This window comes from Mustela nivalis (genome assembly GCF_964662115.1).
Source record: "Mustela nivalis genome assembly, chromosome: 2".
Taxonomy (NCBI): Eukaryota; Metazoa; Chordata; class Mammalia; order Carnivora; family Mustelidae; genus Mustela; species Mustela nivalis.
In genome coordinates, this window is record NC_139021.1 from 155,681,588 (window position 1) to 155,700,602 (window position 19,015).

General features: G+C 40.0%; 1 protein-coding gene and 1 long non-coding RNA gene across 13 annotated transcripts in view; one reads left to right on the forward strand and one right to left on the reverse strand.

Annotated features, from left to right (window-relative positions):
- Positions 1 to 19,015, forward strand: part of CC2D2B (coiled-coil and C2 domain containing 2B) — a gene marked incomplete at its 5' end in the record, with an annotated part of 103,638 nt that overhangs the window by 81,712 nt on the left and 2,911 nt on the right. For 9 of the 12 annotated variants that reach the window (XM_082722085.1, XM_082722084.1, XM_082722077.1 and 6 more), the window contains 9 exons: positions 331 to 429; positions 2,770 to 2,952; positions 3,118 to 3,315; positions 5,255 to 5,344; positions 8,556 to 8,669; positions 10,873 to 11,007; positions 11,379 to 11,501; positions 16,598 to 16,656; positions 18,513 to 18,690. In XM_082722085.1, coding sequence (XP_082578211.1) covers positions 331 to 429; positions 2,770 to 2,952; positions 3,118 to 3,315; positions 5,255 to 5,344; positions 8,556 to 8,669; positions 10,873 to 11,007; positions 11,379 to 11,501; positions 16,598 to 16,656; positions 18,513 to 18,690 — 1,179 coding nt within the window. Of the gene's footprint in view, positions 1 to 330; positions 430 to 2,769; positions 2,953 to 3,117; positions 3,316 to 5,254; positions 5,345 to 8,555; positions 8,670 to 10,872; positions 11,008 to 11,378; positions 11,502 to 11,652; positions 11,689 to 16,597; positions 16,657 to 18,512; positions 18,691 to 19,015 lie in introns of those variants that run through there. The other 3 variants (XM_082722086.1, XM_082722088.1, XM_082722087.1) reach the window with 3 other exon arrangements.
- The window catches only part of LOC309860262, a 29,373-nt gene continuing 10,619 nt past the window's right edge, over positions 262 to 19,015 (reverse strand). Inside the window, exons 2-3 of the long non-coding RNA XR_014309286.1 lie at positions 1,373 to 1,533; positions 262 to 424 (exon numbers count right to left, since the gene is read on the reverse strand). This is a non-coding gene — a long non-coding RNA (uncharacterized lncRNA). The remainder of the gene's footprint in view (positions 425 to 1,372; positions 1,534 to 19,015) is intronic.

Here is a 19,015-nt window from a genome sequence, read left to right on the forward strand (position 1 = left end):
AGACATACTTCACTACCATTTAATATCTTAAAACGTTATTAATGGTGGTGATGTCTTCGGGGTTAAGGTAAGTTTTATTCCTTGTATTCTTTAGTGTATTTTCAGTTTGCTGCACAGAGTATATCTATTACAATAATGTAAATAGCCGTACATAGGCCATCAGCTCCACAACAGGTCATGATTTTGCTTTAAATAATCAATTATCTTTTAAAGAGAGAAAAATATTCTTTTGAAAAGAAAAAGTGATTTTTTTATACTTACTTGAAAGTTTGTGAAGTTATTCATCACATGGTATAAAATAAGTAATAGAAAAACTATTCATATTAAAAGGATCCCTATTTCAAGAGCTGCAGTAGTCATTCACATGTAAGAAAGAATTGGCTCGGATCCATTGTCTTCCCTTTCTCGGCTCTTCTGCAACAATCTGAGGTAATAGAAAATTATTATTTGCTAATTATTCTGAGTTTTTACCTCTGGTTAGTAAAAACTTACTGTTTATTGTCTTTGAATCAGATTCTGTGATTGGCAGACTGGTAGGTCAGTTAAAGTGATCTTGCGTTTGAGTGCCATTAGGATGTTGCAGTATTTAAATGTTTTAGCTGTCTCTAGAACAGGAGATACCCATAAATTTATATATTCTATCTTTAGAGTGTTCACTGATAAAGAACAACAAAGCTAGCCTCAGGTCTTAAAGCAACGCATTTGCATATAATAGTTTTTTAGGACCAGATTCACAAATGTTCTTTGATGAATGATAAATGATTAATGATGTTGCTTTGTGACCATGGGTTCCAAGAGCTTCAGCTTCTCGGGACTGTTTCTTGATGATGGTGAGACTGATGATTAGCACCTGTCTCTGTGATATCCCCCAAAGGCTCTCCTGTTATGTAACATAAGTATGTTTCAAGTCCAGTAGAATATAAAAACCCCAGCCTAGACTCCATTTTAGGCTTTGTTACTTTCTTACAGAGCTATACCAGACACAGAAGTTTCAGAAATGAATTTTCTACCTCAAGGAGCTCACTGTCTATAGAAGAAAACTAACACTTTAGCACAACTTAATAATGCTGTGGTGCTTTGATAGGGGCATGAGATAGATGCTATGAGAACATACAGTAGGGTGCACCTTGCTCTTCCTGGCTTGGAGGAGGAGTGCGGAGTATTCATAGGAGTCAGGGGTAAGAGCAGTATGACGAGGAGAATGAAAGGAAAGTATTTACAGAAGAGATAACTTCTGAATCAAGTCCTTAAAAATGGTTTGTCAAACAGAGGAAGGTATTTGACTCAGAAGGAGTTATGTGTGTATTAGTATTGCATTCAGCCAATTGCCACAGAAAACCTAACAGTGAATCAAAGGGTCTATTTGTCTCACCTAAAAAGAAGTCTGGATGACAGTGCAGCAGCTCAAGCGTATCATCGTATCACATAAATATCATGTACCTTTCACCCTCATAACTGCAAATTCTTCAATATACCTCCAGCCTCATATTCATGTTGGAGACAAGAGCAGGGTGAAGCAAGAAGGGGCAGTACCTGTATCAGGAAAGAAGACACTCTCTCAGAAAATCCTGGCAGGCTTCTTATAGTTATGTGACTTGGCTACTATGTGTCTGTCTTGTTGCCTAAAACCATTGGTGAGAAAGAAGGACAGAATGGATATTAAGGGAGGAGAGGAGAAATGATTACATAATGGGTCCTCAAGAGGGATGTCACACGGGAGCATCTGGCAAGTACAGGACTGCAAAAAAAAAAGAGCAATAGAGATTAATTATTATTTTTTAAATATTTTATTTATGTATTTGAGAGGGCAAGAGTCAGAGAGCACGAGGGGGAGGGTTGTGGTGAGAGAACACAAGCGGGGTGAAGGGCAGAGGGAGAAGCAGACTCCCCACTGAGCAAGGAGATCAATGTGCAGCTCCAGCCCGGGACCCTGGGATCATGACCTGAGCTGAAGGCAGACGCTTAACCAACTGAGCCACCCAAGCTCCCCAGAAATAGAAATTTAAGTTTTAGAGACACAGGGCTTCCTACATCTGTAAATCTCTGCATATCTCCCAGTCTCAGGCCAGACTCTAGGATAGAGAGGTAGTTGACAATGTGAACTTCAGCATGGACAGACCTCATTAGCTATCTGAGTTGGCACAAATTACTTAAATTCTGTGAGCCTCAGTTTCCTTATCTGGAAAATGGAGATAAGAGCTATATCTACTTCATTGAATGATATGATCTGTATCAAGTGTTAGGCACAGTGCTTTGCACAGAGTAAGTCCTCAATACCTACTAGCTATTACTATTAGTTATTACTGTAAATCAGCTCCGACCTCCACACACAAACATACACACACACTCAGGAGAGCCCTCCTCCATGTGGACCTGTGGGTTGTCCTTCCTGCTGTTATATTTTTTCTTCTCTTTCTAGACCTAATGTAACATGTAACATGGTCTTTTAGTGTCTTCTCTGAGCCTAAATTGGATCTTCTAAGAACTTCTATCATTTGGTTAGGGAAACCTGCACCCTTGTGTCATCCCTTTCTAACATATGCCCTCTCCACATAGTGCATATTAGTTGGGGACCCAGGGTGTCAAGGTGCCTATGAATATAGACCACCATGGAGAATCTGATCATCATTGCACAAGTGCATAGAACAAGCATGTACGTACCCATGAAAGCCTGTTTCCTCCTCTGAAGAAGACTGGAATGGGCTGTACTGTACCTGCAGATGTATGTTTTCTTCATGTAGAATCTATTGTATCGATATATTCTTTCAGATTAGTGGAACATTTCAAGTAAATATTCCGCCAGTTTTGCTTGGGTATACTTGGAGTAAAACTTATGTGTCTCCTAAAGAAGATTTTAATGGGCAGAATTTAAAAGAATGTACCTTCTTAAATATTTTTGCTACCATTGAACCTCAGATATCACATGTCACCTATAATCCAGAACTAGACAAGGTAGGTTTTGCATTAAATTGTTTTTATGTGTACTACTAAAGAAATAGAAACTGTTCTTAAAAACTAGTAATAATTTCAGAGCTGGTGAAAATGAACATTGGTTTTTGATATTTTCCTATGGAGACAACATGGTACAATGTCAAAATATTTTGAACTTTATTCCAGTTTTCAGATCAAACCGATGTTTTGGAGAGAGCACAGATTTTTAAAAAAACTTGTAAGATAATGTTTCCCAACCGAAGAATCACAACTACTGTCTTTAACAGTGAAGGGATACAGATCTTAGTAACAAGATATATCAAGGCATTAAATCCACCTCAGCAACTCCTGGATATGTTTCTTCATGATTCTAATGCAACACTTGTAAGATATATATTTTAGTAGCTCTATTGATATATACTCCATATCACATAGAATTCACGCATCTAAGGGACCCTGGGATCATGGGTACTAAAAATCCCTTGGTTTTTAGTATATTCACAGAGTTGTGCAACCGTCACCATAGTAAGTTTTAGAACATTTTTGTCAATCTTAATTTACATTTATTTTGTTTACTTTTTTGTATTAGCTTTGAGCATAACCTTCTTACTAAAATTGTTTTGCTTTCAAAGACAGTTTTCCTGGGCACCTGGGTGGCTCAGTGGGTTAAGCCTCTACCTTCGGCTCAGGTCATAATCTCAGGGTCCTGGGATCAAGTCCCGCATTGGGCTCTCTGCTCAGCGGGGAGCCTGCTCCCCCCCCCACCCCGCCTGCCTCTCTGCCTACTTGTGATCTCTCTGCGTCAAATAAATAAATAAAATATTAAAAAAAAAAAAAAGACAGTTTTCCTGAGAGAGAAACCGTCTATGTTGCAGTGTGTCCTCCTGAGCCCCAGATAAGGGAGAATATTTCTTCTAGATTCCCTTCATTTCTGCCCCCTTGGATTAGAGCCACTGTTGCTACACCAGTTCATGTGTCAACCACAATAGCTTTGTAACATTTCTACCAAACTTTGAAAGATGACACGGAAAAATTCCAAATTACATTTCTAAGGAAATGTGTCCTAAGGATTGCTTCTCACAGGATGGCTTCTCACTATATGTGAGAATGAAGAAACTATGTTCTATTTTTCTCTGTAAACTGCCAACATAACACTTCCCACTCCATCCTTATGTGACATTTTCTTCATGCATATCTATTTACCAGCTGACAAGAGAGACATATACTCAAAATTGAATTTCATATAAAATGAAGATTTATTCACTAGGTGCTCAAAAACCCCTTCTACTTTGAGAAAGGAAAATATGAAATAAAAAATAAAAGTCTCCTCTTTGAGAAAAAAAATTATCTTTGCTTAAAGGACGTTCATGAACAATTGCTTATATCTTTTGTTTATTCAGGTTTGATTGAGTTAGATGGTTCACTTCAGAATATTTTCTTTGTCCACTATAAATCTCCCTCAGCTGGACTCTTCAGGATAAAATCAAAAGTCTTAATTTAGGTTGCCTTTTGCTTCACTCTGCCTTTCCATCACAAGTTTCTTCCTGTCTGTTTCTTATTGCCCAAAGTCCAAGGAGATAATAATATACTCTAGATTTATTTCAAAGACAATCTTTTCTTTTTTTAAAAAGGAATATAACTCTTAGGAACCTTGCTTATGAAGGACTATGAACCATGTTCAATTGCATGAAGTCAGAAACATGACCAATGTAAGAGGTCATTAGTACATAAGTGATGGCCATTATAAATCAGTGAAAATATCGGCAAACTTTCTGTGTTGGCTCATTATTTGTATCCCTTTCTCCTTTCCTACTTTAGTCTGAGCCTTTCTCTCCATCCCTATAGGGGGAATAGGACACCAACATTTTCCTGCTTCAACAGCTTATAACAAGCTTATATTAATAAAAAATAATTCTGATAGATCTGGAACCTAAAAGCAAATAAAACTTTTGCTATTCCTCAATATCTTTCTAAAAAATGTTTTAACAGTTGTAATTTAAGGTATATACATAATATCTATCATGTTAACATTTTAATAATTTATTACAGTGAAGTGTAATGGTTAACAGGCATTCTCTGGAGTCAGGCTAACTTGGGCTTATTCCCAGAGACTCCACATATTGTGTTAGCTCTGTGACCCTGGGAAAGTTATCTTAGCACTCTATCTATTTTTGTTTCCTCTTATGTAAGACAAAAGTAATAATAGTATGTACTTGAAGGGCTTGTGGGATACACTAAATGTGATGATATTGCACTTAAAACACTGTGCTTGGTGATGGGCATATAGAATACACTTAATAAATGTTAATTAATATTATTCTAGGACCTCATTGCTCGCTTTGTATCTTTGATTCCTGTTGTGCCTGATATTCTGGATGAAAATGATGGTTTTGACATATGGATGACATCAGAGGTAATAACTTATTTAATGTTTTATTTATTAATCTGTAAGATTTATTTATTTGAGAGAGAGAGAGAGAGAGAGAGAGTGTGTGTGTGTGTGTGTGTGTGCATGAGTGGGGGGGAGGGGCAGAAGGTAACAATTTCAAGCAGACTCCCCGCTGAGCACAGAGCCCTACATGGGCCTCCATATGACAACCCATGAGATCAAGACCTGAGTGAAAACCAAGAGTCAGACCTTAACCAATTGAGTCCCCCAGGTACCCCCATTATGTTTTATAATTAAAATATTTAGTATTTCTCACCTTTCTCCTAAACAAACATTTATGCACTTTGAAATCTAAAGCATTTGATAATTCAATACATTGTTTTCAGCTCTGTAACAATCCATAGAAATAATTCTTAAGGAGGGACAACCTCATTCAACATTACAAGTGGTAGCTCATGAGTATTTTAATTCAATGGGAATTCCGGGAGTGCAGTATTATGATATCTTCCAGAAAGAAATATGACTTGTTACTATGGAGCTGGACAGATGCTGAGTCTAGAGCAAATACCACCACTTCTCAGACGATTTCTCCAGTCTCCCCACATCGGAATGGGGAGCTTGCACAACAATGCTCCTTCCTTAGCACTTGGATTAAAATTCTCTTTAGATTCGTTGCCAAATAGAATACAAGCCCCATGCAATATTTGAGACATATTTGTACTAAAGATTTGTTTATCTGAAATGCAGATTTAATAGCTCATCTACTTTTTCTCAAAACCTGGCAATCCTCATTAGAGCAGTTTTTTCACTCCACCTTAAATTATATTTAGTTGCTTATATTATTGACCCTACACCCACACTCTGTACACACACATCCCAAGTTTAACCTCTGAATGAAGAGATAAATGTGATTATTTATTTTTATATTTTCATATAAATTCAGCAAGCATTCAATAAATACTTTTAATTGAAAATTACTAGTAAGACAGGAGCCTAAGAGAAGGAAACTTTCCATTTGGAACCAATGGTCCTGGCAATTAATCTAAAATGTTTTAGAGGCTATAGTTGAGCTGAAGTGGATTTAGGGGACACAGGGCTAGTTTAACTGGTTAGCTACCCTGTCTTCTACTAAGTGAGAACAAGGAAGACACAAGCATGGGGTTCTAATGATTCAGTGATTCAAATGTAGTAGAAGTCAAAGAGGTGTCATTCACCTTAGACTCTTCTGAGACTCTTTGACCTAATCAGAATATACTCATGGTTATTATGATCCCACAGAACATTGAAAGAGCCCCTAAAATATCTTAAAAACAAACAAACATAAAAATAACCCTTCAGGTAAATACTAGTACTCGCAAATCTCCCCCAACCTCCACACCCCCAATCCAAACAATACTCATAACCAAGATGTTAGTTACTACAAGTGTGAGCTTCCTCTTGGCCAAGGTCTTCCCACTGACATGAACTCTTTGGCCATGGAGTGCTCATGACATACGACTAATTAGACTGCCACAGGACAAGTGCTGTTTTCTCCTACCTAACAGTCTTTGGAGAAAAATAAACCTTGGTTAAATCCTACTTGAACCACTTAAGAGCTGTATGACCTAAAATAAGTTATGTAGCCTCCTTGGACCTCAATTTCCTCATCTGTGTCATACAGGGATTTTTGAAAGGATAACATATACACAAGGTATCTGGAACTCAGTGTGGTAGTTACCTGTTCTCACCTGTTCCCTTCTCCTCTTATGAAATCCAGCCAGGGGAACCTCCTTGGCCTGACACTGAAGACTACTTATATTCTGCCTTTGATTCTTCTGTTCACACTTCTCTTTCAGAGGACCCACGTCACCATCCTCCCTAACTTTCATCCTTCACCATCCCATTCAGCCAGTGTATACAGTTATGGCCATATCAGTTTTTTGAAACATTGAAATGCTTTCATACTGATTAGCAAATAGTCACTGCCTGGAGCTCCTGAGGTCCCCCACTCCCAACCCCCCTTGGCCGCCACAGCCCTTCCTCTGGGACTGTACTGAACCAGAAGGCACACATCCTGTTTAAATGTTGCAGTTGCTGCTCAGTAAGAACAGACTTTTGCCATATGAACGTTTGGGCCCATATATGTTGTTAGATCTTTCAATTTTTCACGAGAAGCCAGAAATGCAGAGTTTTATATGAGAGCTGATTTTAAAAAAACATTCCAGAGCCAAGCAAAAAAGCCAGCTACAGACTAGAACTAGGTCATAGACTACCCACCTCTACTATGCTTTTTCTCTCTTACTACAGCTGTTTTCCTAGGCACCCTATATTTGACTACAGACTCTTTCAGTTGAAAGAAGATTTCAAGATTTCAAGCCCTGATTGGGCTTCAACTCCATCCTCTTCCTCTCTTGGAGTTAAGAGCACTTTATTGGTATTTGACAGAGTAAAGCTCCATTGACCAGAGGATCCTTTCCTCTAAAAACTCTTTTTTTTTTTTTTTAAGATTTTATTTATTTATCTGACAGGCAGAGATCACAAGTAGTCAGAGAGGCAGGTACAGAGAGAGACGAAGGGAAGCAGGCTCCCAGCCGAGCAGAGAGCCCGATGCGGGGCTCGATCCTAGGACCCTGAGATCATGACCTGAGCTGAAGGCAGCGGCTTAACCCACTGAGCCACTCAGGCGCCCCTAAAAACTCTATTTGATTTCCTATCAGATCAGGTTTCTTAAAATATCAGTCCATATGTCCCTGTTTTCCAAGGACAGTTTAATATTTGTCCTAAACAGGAATATCCTATTTTGGATGATGAACTATTTTATTTGGTCACTTATACAGTATCCACATTAATTGTCCCACCATAAATGTGACCCCTTTATTCCAAATTAGTGTTCTCCCCAGTGTTTTCTCAGGCACCTTAGCCACATGGCAAAAATATGTGTGTTTAGGGGTGCCTGGGTGGCTCAGTAGGTTGGGCCACTGCCTTCGGCTCAGGTCATGATCTCAGGGTCCTGGGATCGAGTCCCGCATCGGGTTCTCTGCTCAGCAGGGAGCCTGCTTCTCCCCCTCCACCCTCTCGCCTGCTTCTCTGCCTACTTGTGATCTCTCTCTGTCAAATAAATAAATAAAATCTTAAAAAATATATATGTGTGTTTGAACCCAGAGGGAGCAGGGGGCTCTGGGAATACATTATATGCGTATATTACTCATCTTTCTCTCCTGTTTTCTTTTGGCCTTGTTGCTTTTCTTTGCCTTAGCGCTGCATCAGTTTGGCTGTTGGAAATAAGGAAGAGCATGCCATACTACTCTGTAATTTCTTCCTGTATTTCGGAAAGAAAGCCTTGGTCCTCCTGGGGACCTCAATGTTGGAAGTAAGTGCTGGAGTTAATATTTAAATAGTGTAAACAAAACTAATCAGCCACCATCTGCAAATTTAAAAAACACCAACCCCAGTTTTCTGTCTTTTCACAAGCTAATTGGGGAATTTCATGCACAACCAGTTGTTTAGTTAAGAGGATAATGTTGGCTCATCAAAATGACCACAATGTAAAGAAAGACTTTTCTTCACTTTTCTTTGTAAAGCTGTACTAATAACAGTGCTACTTCATGGGGTTACTAAGATAGTAGATTATATAGTGAATATGTGACATTGAGAATGGCGTCAGAGCAAATACTCAGTAAATGGTGATTATTGTGGTTGTGGTTGTGGTGATGTAATAAGAGTTATAGCAGGAGTTGTAGGGGTGCATAACTATCATCACCAGCATCATGTTTCTACCTTTCTAATAATAGATTTAAAGATCCTTAAGAAATATTTCTACCTATTCTTCCTTCCTCAGTTTTTAGTCATACAAGATGTGGGTCTGAAATTTGTGTTTACCTACCTGAAATTTTTACAATTATATGCTCCTGCATTCATACCTCCAGAAAGCTATAGTCTTTCGGACTGTTTCTCGTTCCGCTATGAGTGTCTTGATAAGGGTCAAGATTTTTAGTCTGATTTTAGTCTTCGTGTTATGATCACTTATTTCGCTATATTTTCTTGGCATGGCTTATTATTTCTGCCACATTTGCAAGCTAAAAGGCTGTGTTAATTCCCCCCTCGCGATCCCCCATGTAGTTTTTGTTTTTGTTTTTTTTTAAAGATTTTATTTATTTATTTAACAGAGAAAGAGAGAGAGAGATCACAAGTAGGCAGAGAGGCAGGCAGAGAAAGAGATTGAAGCAGGCTCCCTGCTGAGCAGAGAGCCCGATGCCATGCGATGCGGCACTTGATCCCAGGACCCGGAGATCACAACCCAAGACGAAGGCAGAGGCCTAACCCACTGAGCCACCCATGTGCCCCAACTCTCCTGTAGTTTTATGTGCCACTAGATGGCAGTGAACAGTTGACAATATTTCAACAAACATTTGCATTTATGCTGATGGGTCAGCAAGGGTGGGGGGCACCTGGGCTGTGTGTTTCACCTTGGCTCTGTGGCTAAAGTGAAGCCTCCTCTTTACTGTAAAGATGAGTACAGTCATAAAGAACAAGAGCTTTGGAGACACCAGGCTATACAGCAGAGTATAGTAAATAGAAAGAGAGAGAGAGAGAATTTGTGTTTGGGAGTCAGTCAAAGAGGGGTTAAAACCCAACAATGCCCTTTACTAACTGTGTATGATCTTAGCTTATTTACTTCTCTGAGCTTCAGTTATGCTCTCCCCGAACAGGGCTAATGTCATTTACGGTTACTCTAGACAAGTCCCTCAACCTCTGACTCTGTCTGAAACATGGGCATAATGATCACCCCATCTCAAAGAATTTGGAGTGAATGCAAGTGAAAAATTTCATATGAAGGCAGAGCACGGTACCTGGTATACATAAATTCCCATTAAATGATCAATAGTCTTTATTATTACTACCTGAAATTGTTATTCTTTTCTAAGAAAACTTTGCACTTAAAAAGGTGTGTTTAGAACAGAATAATAATGACCACTTTTATTCCTCAGATTGTTTCCTATATACTTTCTCTCTAGTGTCTAACTTCAGCTCTTGTTCTCAAAATTAACTTAATGGCTTTTTAACTTCTCTTGGCTTTTTCAGAGCCTCAGGCAAATGTCCATTTCCTAACTCTGCGTGGGGTTCCCCTGCAGTCCCCAAGTATATTCCCCTCAAAGGAGGGCTACTCCATATAGTGCCTTTGTGTAAATTAGGCCAAAGTATCCCTACCTCAAAACACTTCAGGACTAGCTGTTGGGAAATTTTCAGGGTATGTGGGTGTTTCAAGAACAATGTTTTATTGCTATGAGGGTACACTCTACAGGGATGTACATGGCAGCACCAGCTCTAAAGTTCTCTTATTTGAATCTTCATGCTAGCCTGGGCCTGAGGATTTCTGGAGCTTTGGGGTTTTGTTTTGTTTTGGTTTGGTTTGTTTTGGTTTGGTTTGGTTTGCTTTTCGAAAAGACTTTGAAGACCCTAAAAAAGACTTATAGAAATCAAAAATATCACATACTTAATCATAATTTTCACATACAAAAATGACTTAAGTCAAACACCCACCAAACATGACTCAACTCTTTTTCCTCTTATAGGGGCAAGTGGCTTATGTATTAACTCAAGAAACTGATGAATTTTTGCTTTGGAATCCATTAACTGGGCAATGTCACAAGCAGATCGACCCATTTTGTCCCTTACAAAGTGTAGATTGTTTGTTTGATGATGGAAATGTAAGTATATGGGAGAAAAATCTTATTTTGCGTTATCTCCTCAAGAGTCAAACAGTGGTCCTCTGCCCTGGCTCTACATTAGAATCGTGTGGGAAACTCTGAGGAAACTTCGGATGTTCAGTTAGAATCCCTGAGATATGAGGCCAGGGAAATCCTTTATCCATAAAGTTCTTCAGGTGATTCTGTAGCACCTCCAAGACTGGGAACCAGTAATCTAATGTTCACATACCCCTTGAATCTCTTTACCTCCTACCTCCGAACTGCCTTTGGCTTCATTTGGTAGTAGCATTGTAAACTTCTGCTGCATCCTAACCGATAGGGGTTTTGTGCTCCCATATGCCTATACTGATTTAATGTTAATGTTTTAATAGGTCTGGTTTAATATTCAACAAAATAATACACCAATGGCTGTACATTTTGACTATTCAAAGGAAAGTTTCTGGAAACAGTTGCTTCCAAAAAATTTCCAAGGGACAAAAGCACATACCATACAGGTAAATTATATTCTTTCAGGTATATCTATATAAAAGTTACTGTTGGTTCTAATCTTTACCAGTCATGCCAGCTCTTGTTATGTTTATATTGCTGGTTGCATGTTGACTTACCTGGCAATGTTAATAAAATCTAGTTTTCTTTGCCATTCAGCCTGAGTTTGGGCTACTCTGATCATACTCCTCTACTTGGAGAAAAGAAGAGTTGAAAAGAAAGTATCATCTCAAATGTGAATTTAAATTTTAAAGTAAAAACTTTTAAATAGTTATTCTAAAACTGAAAATATAATGTTAAGATGGTATAGTAAGTTTACTTTGACCTAACCCATCTGCTCCACATCCATGGCAATGGTAAATTATAAAAATTGAAAAATAGAAGGCTTATCTGGGCTCCAACCATGACGATCGTCTCATGGACTAGAAACAGGACAGAAATACTAACAGTGAGTAGGGCTGAACAAAAGACAGCAGCAAGATCCGAAAATGGTTCATGAAATCCGGGATCCAGAGCCAGTCTCACTTTTTGGGGCCAGGGGCTGTGATGGGGTTCCCTACTTCACTTTTCTTGAAAGGAGATGGGGAAGAAAAGCTGCAGATCCACTGCCTGGGTCACAAGAGGCAGGAGCTGGAAGCACAGACCTGAGGTCAAGAACAGACTAACGAGCAGATGGCTCAGCCAGTGGATCGGCGATGTCTTCAGTGTCACTCTGTGAAGGCACCCCAGATGTCACCTCAGTGGCTGTTTCTGGATTGAGGAGCATGGCGCAGCAGGGTGAAGGCAATTGCAAAATCAATAAGAGAGGAAAACGATAGTAGAAAAATAGAAAACAATTCACAGAAACAAACTTGAATGCTCAGTCTCACTTAAAATCAGGGAAGAAGTACAATTTAAAACAACAAAACACTACTTCACAGGTATAAGATGGACCAAAGAGATTTTAAGTAGAATCATACCAAGTGTTGGCAAAGAAGCAGAGAAATGGTGGGTCGGTAAATTACTAGAAATACTTTGGAAAGCAATGTGATGATATCTGGTAAAGTTGAAGACGCTCGACCTTGGACCCACCAGTTCAGCTTCTAAGTATATACCATAAAGAAGCAAGCACAGGGAGACAAGTACAATGACGTTCACTGTAGAATTGCTCAAAATAACAAAAAAAGATGGAAGGAAGGAAGGAAGGATGGATGGATGGATAGATGGATTGACTCATCCACCAGAAAAAAGAGTACATGAGTTATAAAGTACTCATACTATGAAATCTTCTATATAGTAGTAAAAAGAAAAAAAAATTTACACTAGTTCCCAACTTGAACTGTGTATCCACTGTATCAGGATCTCTGAGGATGGAACTTGCATACCTGTGTTATTATTTAAAACTCCCTGGGGGGTGCCAGTGTGCCACCAAGGTTGAGAACCACTGTACATCAACAGGAATGAATATTTTAAAGAATGTAAAGCAAAATAAAGAGTATGTGAAGCGATACACAGAGTACAAAATCACTTATATAAAGTTTGAAAACTATGTGCTGTTTATGTATGTATAGACACATAGTGATAATGTAGAAGCATTCATAGGAATGATAAATGCCAAATTTAGGTTAAAAGTTACCTTTGGAGACAAAAAACAGAATGAGATCAGGGAGCAACATACAAAGTATTTCAAGTCTATCTGCAATGTTTTACTTCTTTTAAAAAAATTAAATATGGAAAATGCAAATATTAGATAGAGGTAAGTGGTAGGTATGTTGAGTGGATGTTCGTTACATTATTTTCAACGCTTGTCTGTGTCTTTGAGGCATTTGACAATACAAAAAATGCATGGTGGTTGCGGGGAAGGGATCAAATCAGTACCAAACTGTATAAAGAATGCCCCCCCACCATCTTTTTCCCCGCTCTCTAAGAGATAACTACTCTTACTAGTAACTTGTGCATCCTTCTAAACATTCTCCACGTGTTGCAGGCACATATATAGTTTTTATATTTCCTGTTTGTAAAGTCATTTTAAAGAAGGGGAAATGTGCTTATCTCTCTTGAGCAAACACTTTCAGCATCCACTGACCATGCCTTGCTCTTCCCCTCCCAAAGCTGTGACTGCTGCCTTGCTGTCTCTTGGGGAGGAGAACGGTACATTTAGAGATGAGGGGTTTTGTTTATTATTCATCATTCTATTAGGCATTTTGTGAATGTTTCTTGTGTGCCTGCTCTGAGCCAATGCTAGGTCAGGCATCGGTACCACAAGGAAAAGACCACAGTCCTGGGACTTAGGTTCTCAAGGAGCAAAGAGAAGGACTCCAGTCCTTGCAGGACAAAGCTGTGAATAAGATTAAGGAAGAAATGTTTTGCTTTTTTTTCTTGTTAAGAATGGCTCCATGTTTTATTTTTATACCAAATACACCTTTTCAAAATGCTCTTACTGCTCTTGTCTCATATGAATCCCACACAAGCCCTATACGGTCAGTAGGACTGCCATGGTCACCTCCAGTAGCCTATGTGGACATGGAGGGACTCAGGGACTGATATGTTGTCCCGATGGGTCCACAGTCTCCACAATTATGCTCCTCTCCAGGAGATGCCTGCATTTATTTCGAGAATGCCACACACCTTATTTCCCATTTTGTAATATTTAATTTCTGTATTGAACACTTGCAATTGGCCTTGAAAAAAATAAAAAAGATTAAGGAAGAAATGAGTGTGCTTTGGGAGCACATAACAGGAGGACCTGAGCGGAAGGACAGTTGCTAGGGCTTCCTGGGGAAAGGGGATGACAGGCAAAGTGAGGAGAATGAGCAGGAGCTGGCCAAGAGGAAAATCAGGGTGGAGACCAGTGCAGCAGAGAGCGGGCACAGCAGGAACGAAGACCTGCAGGGCATGGAGGGGTGGGTGGAGCAGCGAAAGGCCAGCTTGGCCATGGAGGGAGCAAGACAAGCTCAGGGGTGAGCAGAGTTCTACTAAGGATGTGGCCCTGTGTCTCAGGGCAGTTGGAAGCCAACAGCACTGAGGCAAGGCTGCCATGATCACAGCTGTAGTTTTTAAAAGCCACTTTGGAGGCTCAGTCATTAAGCATCTGCCTTTACCTTGGGTCATGATCCCTGGGATCAAAACCCCATATCCATCTCCCTGCACAGTGGGAAGCCTGCTTCTCCCTCTCACACCTCCCCTGCTTGTGTCCCCCCCCTCCCAGTCTCTCTCTCTCTCTCTCTGTCAAATAAATAAATAAAATCTTTTAAAAATTAAAAAACAAAAACAAAACCTAGAGCATGGATATGAAACCTTTTGCCAAGTTGAATCTATAGATATAAAACTCAGAACTGCATTTGACTTCTATCTCTACTGATTTTTTTCCTGTGGGTTAATGGCCCTCAATCTTCTGTCTTGCCACACACGTGCCAAAATAAACTTCTGTCTTCAACGAACACTGTTTTTTATCGCCACTGCAGACATAAATTTGAGTGTGTAAAATGAGCATGTGGGTACTCAGAGATGAGGTTAACGGGGAAAACCTCTTGAAATTTTAAAAGATATGCATTCGTTGAAAGAAAGGGGCCTTTGCCAAAAAAAAAAAAAAAAGGAAAGTGGACTAATACCTCATAAACTTACCAAGTTAACATAACCCAGGCCTCTTTTTCACTACTGAAGGTGGCCTCACTGATCCACAAGAGTTACCTGTTGGAGAGTGGGGCAAGGGAGGGGAGTGGAGGTATTGGAGGGTTGGACAGTGGTTGGTGACAGCATTCGGTTTACCTGTCCTGTCTGGGAGAGCTTGTGACCCTGCACCATGACGCTGGAGTTTGTAGCTCCCTTTCTCCACTGCCTCCCAGCTCTTGCTGGGATCTGTTGTGGGGAAGCGCCCTGTGCCTGGGACTGTTCTCACATCTATCCACCGCAGGCACCAGAACCCTGGAGGGCTTGCTGAAACACAGAGTGTTTGGCCTTTCTGATTCAGTGGACCCTCAGAGTTTCTGATTCAGTTGATGCCCTGTGGGGACTGAGAAGTTGCATCTCCAACAGGTTCCCACAGATGAGGTTGCTGGTGGGGGGAGGGGGCACACTTCAAGAACCACGGGCTTAGATCACCACATGACAGATTGAATCTTCTCAATCACTCCTGAAATATTCTAGCACCTAGAGGTTTATGAACTGTTGCCCTCTTTTTGTACAATCCTCTGTCCACTTGTGTCCCTGTCTTTACAGCTGTCTCTATTTCTCAGTTCAGGAATGCCCAAAATAAAAATGTCTGAACCCAACCCCTCCTTCTTGTTCAAGTGAGCCCTGGGAAATCAGGCAGGGAGGGCTGGTTTGGGTGGTAGACATAAGGAGTCCTCTCTTAAAGACTCCTACAGCAAATCCTGTCAGGTAGGGTAGGGAATATGGGGGGAGTGTGGTAGAGCTTTGCTCTCTGCTGTTTTTATAGTGTCTGAAGCAACAGCTTGAAGCCAGGAAAGATTGAAATGGAACACACACACACACGCGCGCCCATGCACGCACGCAAAACAAAACGACCTGGCTCCTGCGAGCTGAATGAAAAGGATACTCAAAGAAGGAAGAAGAAAACCATCTTAAAAGAGCAGTAGTTACAGTAATACCTGATTTATTGAACAATATGTGCCAGGCTTTGCGTGTTTATTACTTTATTTCAAAATCTTCACAAGACCCTAGGGAAGTAAGTACCATTATTGTCCCTTTTTTAAAGATGTGGTAACTGAGACTCAGGTTAAGTAAGTTCACCAAGACCCCAGTTAATAAGTGGAAGAGACTAAAGCAGCTGCCAAAGATTATCTGGTATCATCAATAAACATGTCAAATGTTTGTTTGAATAAATGAATGTGGGCAGCAGATCTGTCTTACCCAGGAAAAATATCTTTGTAAATCCATTCCTCATCCCATGCTCTGGTAATGTAGTATTAAAATTGTAGGATTAAAACCGAAGGAAGCCCTGTGATCCGTGTTTTACCTTTGTGCCTCTGTAGTGGAGTGATTTTGCCACCTGAAAATAGTTTGGGTCCCCCCATTATAATTCACACTCCGGGGGTGACTGCGATATAAATGAAGATGGTCTCCCTAGAATCTTTGCTAACTTTCAACTGTCTATATATTTCAGCCTGAAGAAATAATTTACTGTGAGACTAATAAAAGCATGATAGAAGATCTAAAGAACAGGTATGACCTTTGTTTATATCTTATTACTATTTCTCCCAAATCTTTCAGTCCCCCACCCACCTTTTAGTCTCTAACCTAGTCTTTTAAAATACCCGTTTAATTCAGCCATAGAAGCAGGAAATGGAGTTTACAATAGTTTCTTCTGAGCCAGCTGTCTTTTGATCTGTGCATTGAAAAGCAGCCCCTCTACCATTCCAGAACACTCCTTAAAAAGACCCAAGTCAAGAAATGGTTACCTCTGGAAACATTGTGGGGCTGCTGTTGGGAAGTTCTTGACACAGACACCTGTTGATGTTACAGTAATAATAATAACGTGGTAGCTCATACTTCTTGAAAGTCATGAAGGTAAATGGCCCACCAGTTGGAGTATGGAAAAAACATCCAAGTTGGGTGGTAACATCGATGCTGCCCCACCCCCACCCCCTGCACTGTCCCCATTCCCTTACACATACACGCACACACACATACACGTAATTGTCCAAAGGAGTTATTCAGTCAGGCTGAACAAGTTTGTCAAAGTCACAGACTTTGCAGCAGTCCTTACTCCTACTCCAGATGTGTCAGAAGCTCCTAGATCTTACTGCCTCTAATGACTCATGCTGACATAGTAGGCTGCCGCATAAGCTGCTACCAACTGATCAAAACAAAGCATGACAAAAATAGTTTTGCTACTCTTATCTCTTCTAGCACACAACTCCCACCTTTTATTCCCTTCCTTTCCCCCCAATTCTTAACAAAAAGAGGAAGAAGTGAGGTAGAGCTTCTGTTTTTTTTTTTTTTTTAATTATTATCAGAATCACTTCTAGAACTATTTAAAAATACAGATGCCAGGGTCCCAGACCAGACCTGTTTAATCGATATCTGGAGGTAAAATATGTTGATTGATGATTCTGATGCTTAGCCATCACTGAGATTACAAACTCCAAACTGATTGGTTACACCACAGACTCAGCCCAGAGGTGACTCCCAGTGGTTTTTGTTTTTGTTTTAAGATTTTATTTATTTATTTGACAGACAGAGATCACAAGTAGGCAGAAAGGCAGGCAGAGATAGAGAGGGAAGCAGGCTCCCTGTGGATCAGAGAGCAGGACATGGGGAGCAGAGAGCAGGACCCTGGGATCATGACCAGAGCCGAAGGCAGAGGCCTTAACCCACTGAGCCACCCAGGCGCCCTTTTGTTTTTGTTTTTAAAGCAGACACTGATTCTCTGCAGGAGTGAGGCTTCCCAAGTGGGCTCCATCAACCAACTTGCACTGTCTTTGGAATAGTCTACCATCAGGCACTGTTCTAGGGACTGAATATACAGGCACACATCCCTGCCCACACAGCATGCACCTTCTAGTAGACAAACCTAATCATCATACTTATCTGTCCATGCCTATTTCTTTCTAACTCGGCTTGCTGAATTAACTGATCTAAGAAATCCATCCCTGCTAACATCAATCAGACCAGGTATCGGAACTTTTGTAAATGCAGCTTCTTGGAAATGCAATGTTTTATGGCAGGGGAGGGTCCTGGGGAATAAGGCTGTCAGTCCAGTGACCAGATAGTAGACGGTTGTCCCATCACACCCAGTAGGCAGGTGCCTACACACAGGTAACTAGAAAAGAGCTGTGCCCTTGAGATCTCATTGTTGGTTACCCTGTGAAGCTTCTTGCTTTTCCAAGCCAAGCAAGAGCCTGCTTCTCCCCAACTTAAGTGATGTGAATGATGGCAGATATACTTAGCCAGAGAGGACTGGTTCATCCTAAATAAAAAATATCATTCTCATACTTGAGTAAATTGCCAAAACTCTTATCCCATTTATTAAACAAATTGTAACGGGTCATAAACTAATCTTCGCATCCTTACATTAGGATTGAAAGGACTCTGAAATGTAAAATGATGGAATGGCGACCTAAACAGCCAACACGTTGGAATCGACAATGTACTTATATTTTGCGAAAAATCCTTCCTAAACTAGAACTTAGCACTGGAAGCTTTGTTTCATCTGAAGAAGAGAGTGAATTTGAAAGACTACTACAATTTTATTTGGTGTGTATACGATTTAGTGCATTAATAATATTTGTTTTATCTGTGTAATTCATTACCAGGTAAGAGTAACCTTAAATATCCCTGAAATGCTTTTTTTTCTTGATCCTAGATGATAGATGATATAACATTAAAATACATTTATTTATAGACTAAGAAATTTCAAATATACTGAACAACTATTACCATGACCACAGTGCATGACATTTTCTTGCACTCAGTCATATGTTGTATGTTAAATAAACCACAACCTCTGGAAAGAGACGATCGAAAGGAAATCACTTGCAACTGAGAAATTGAAAGATGATCCCATGGTGATAGTAATAGA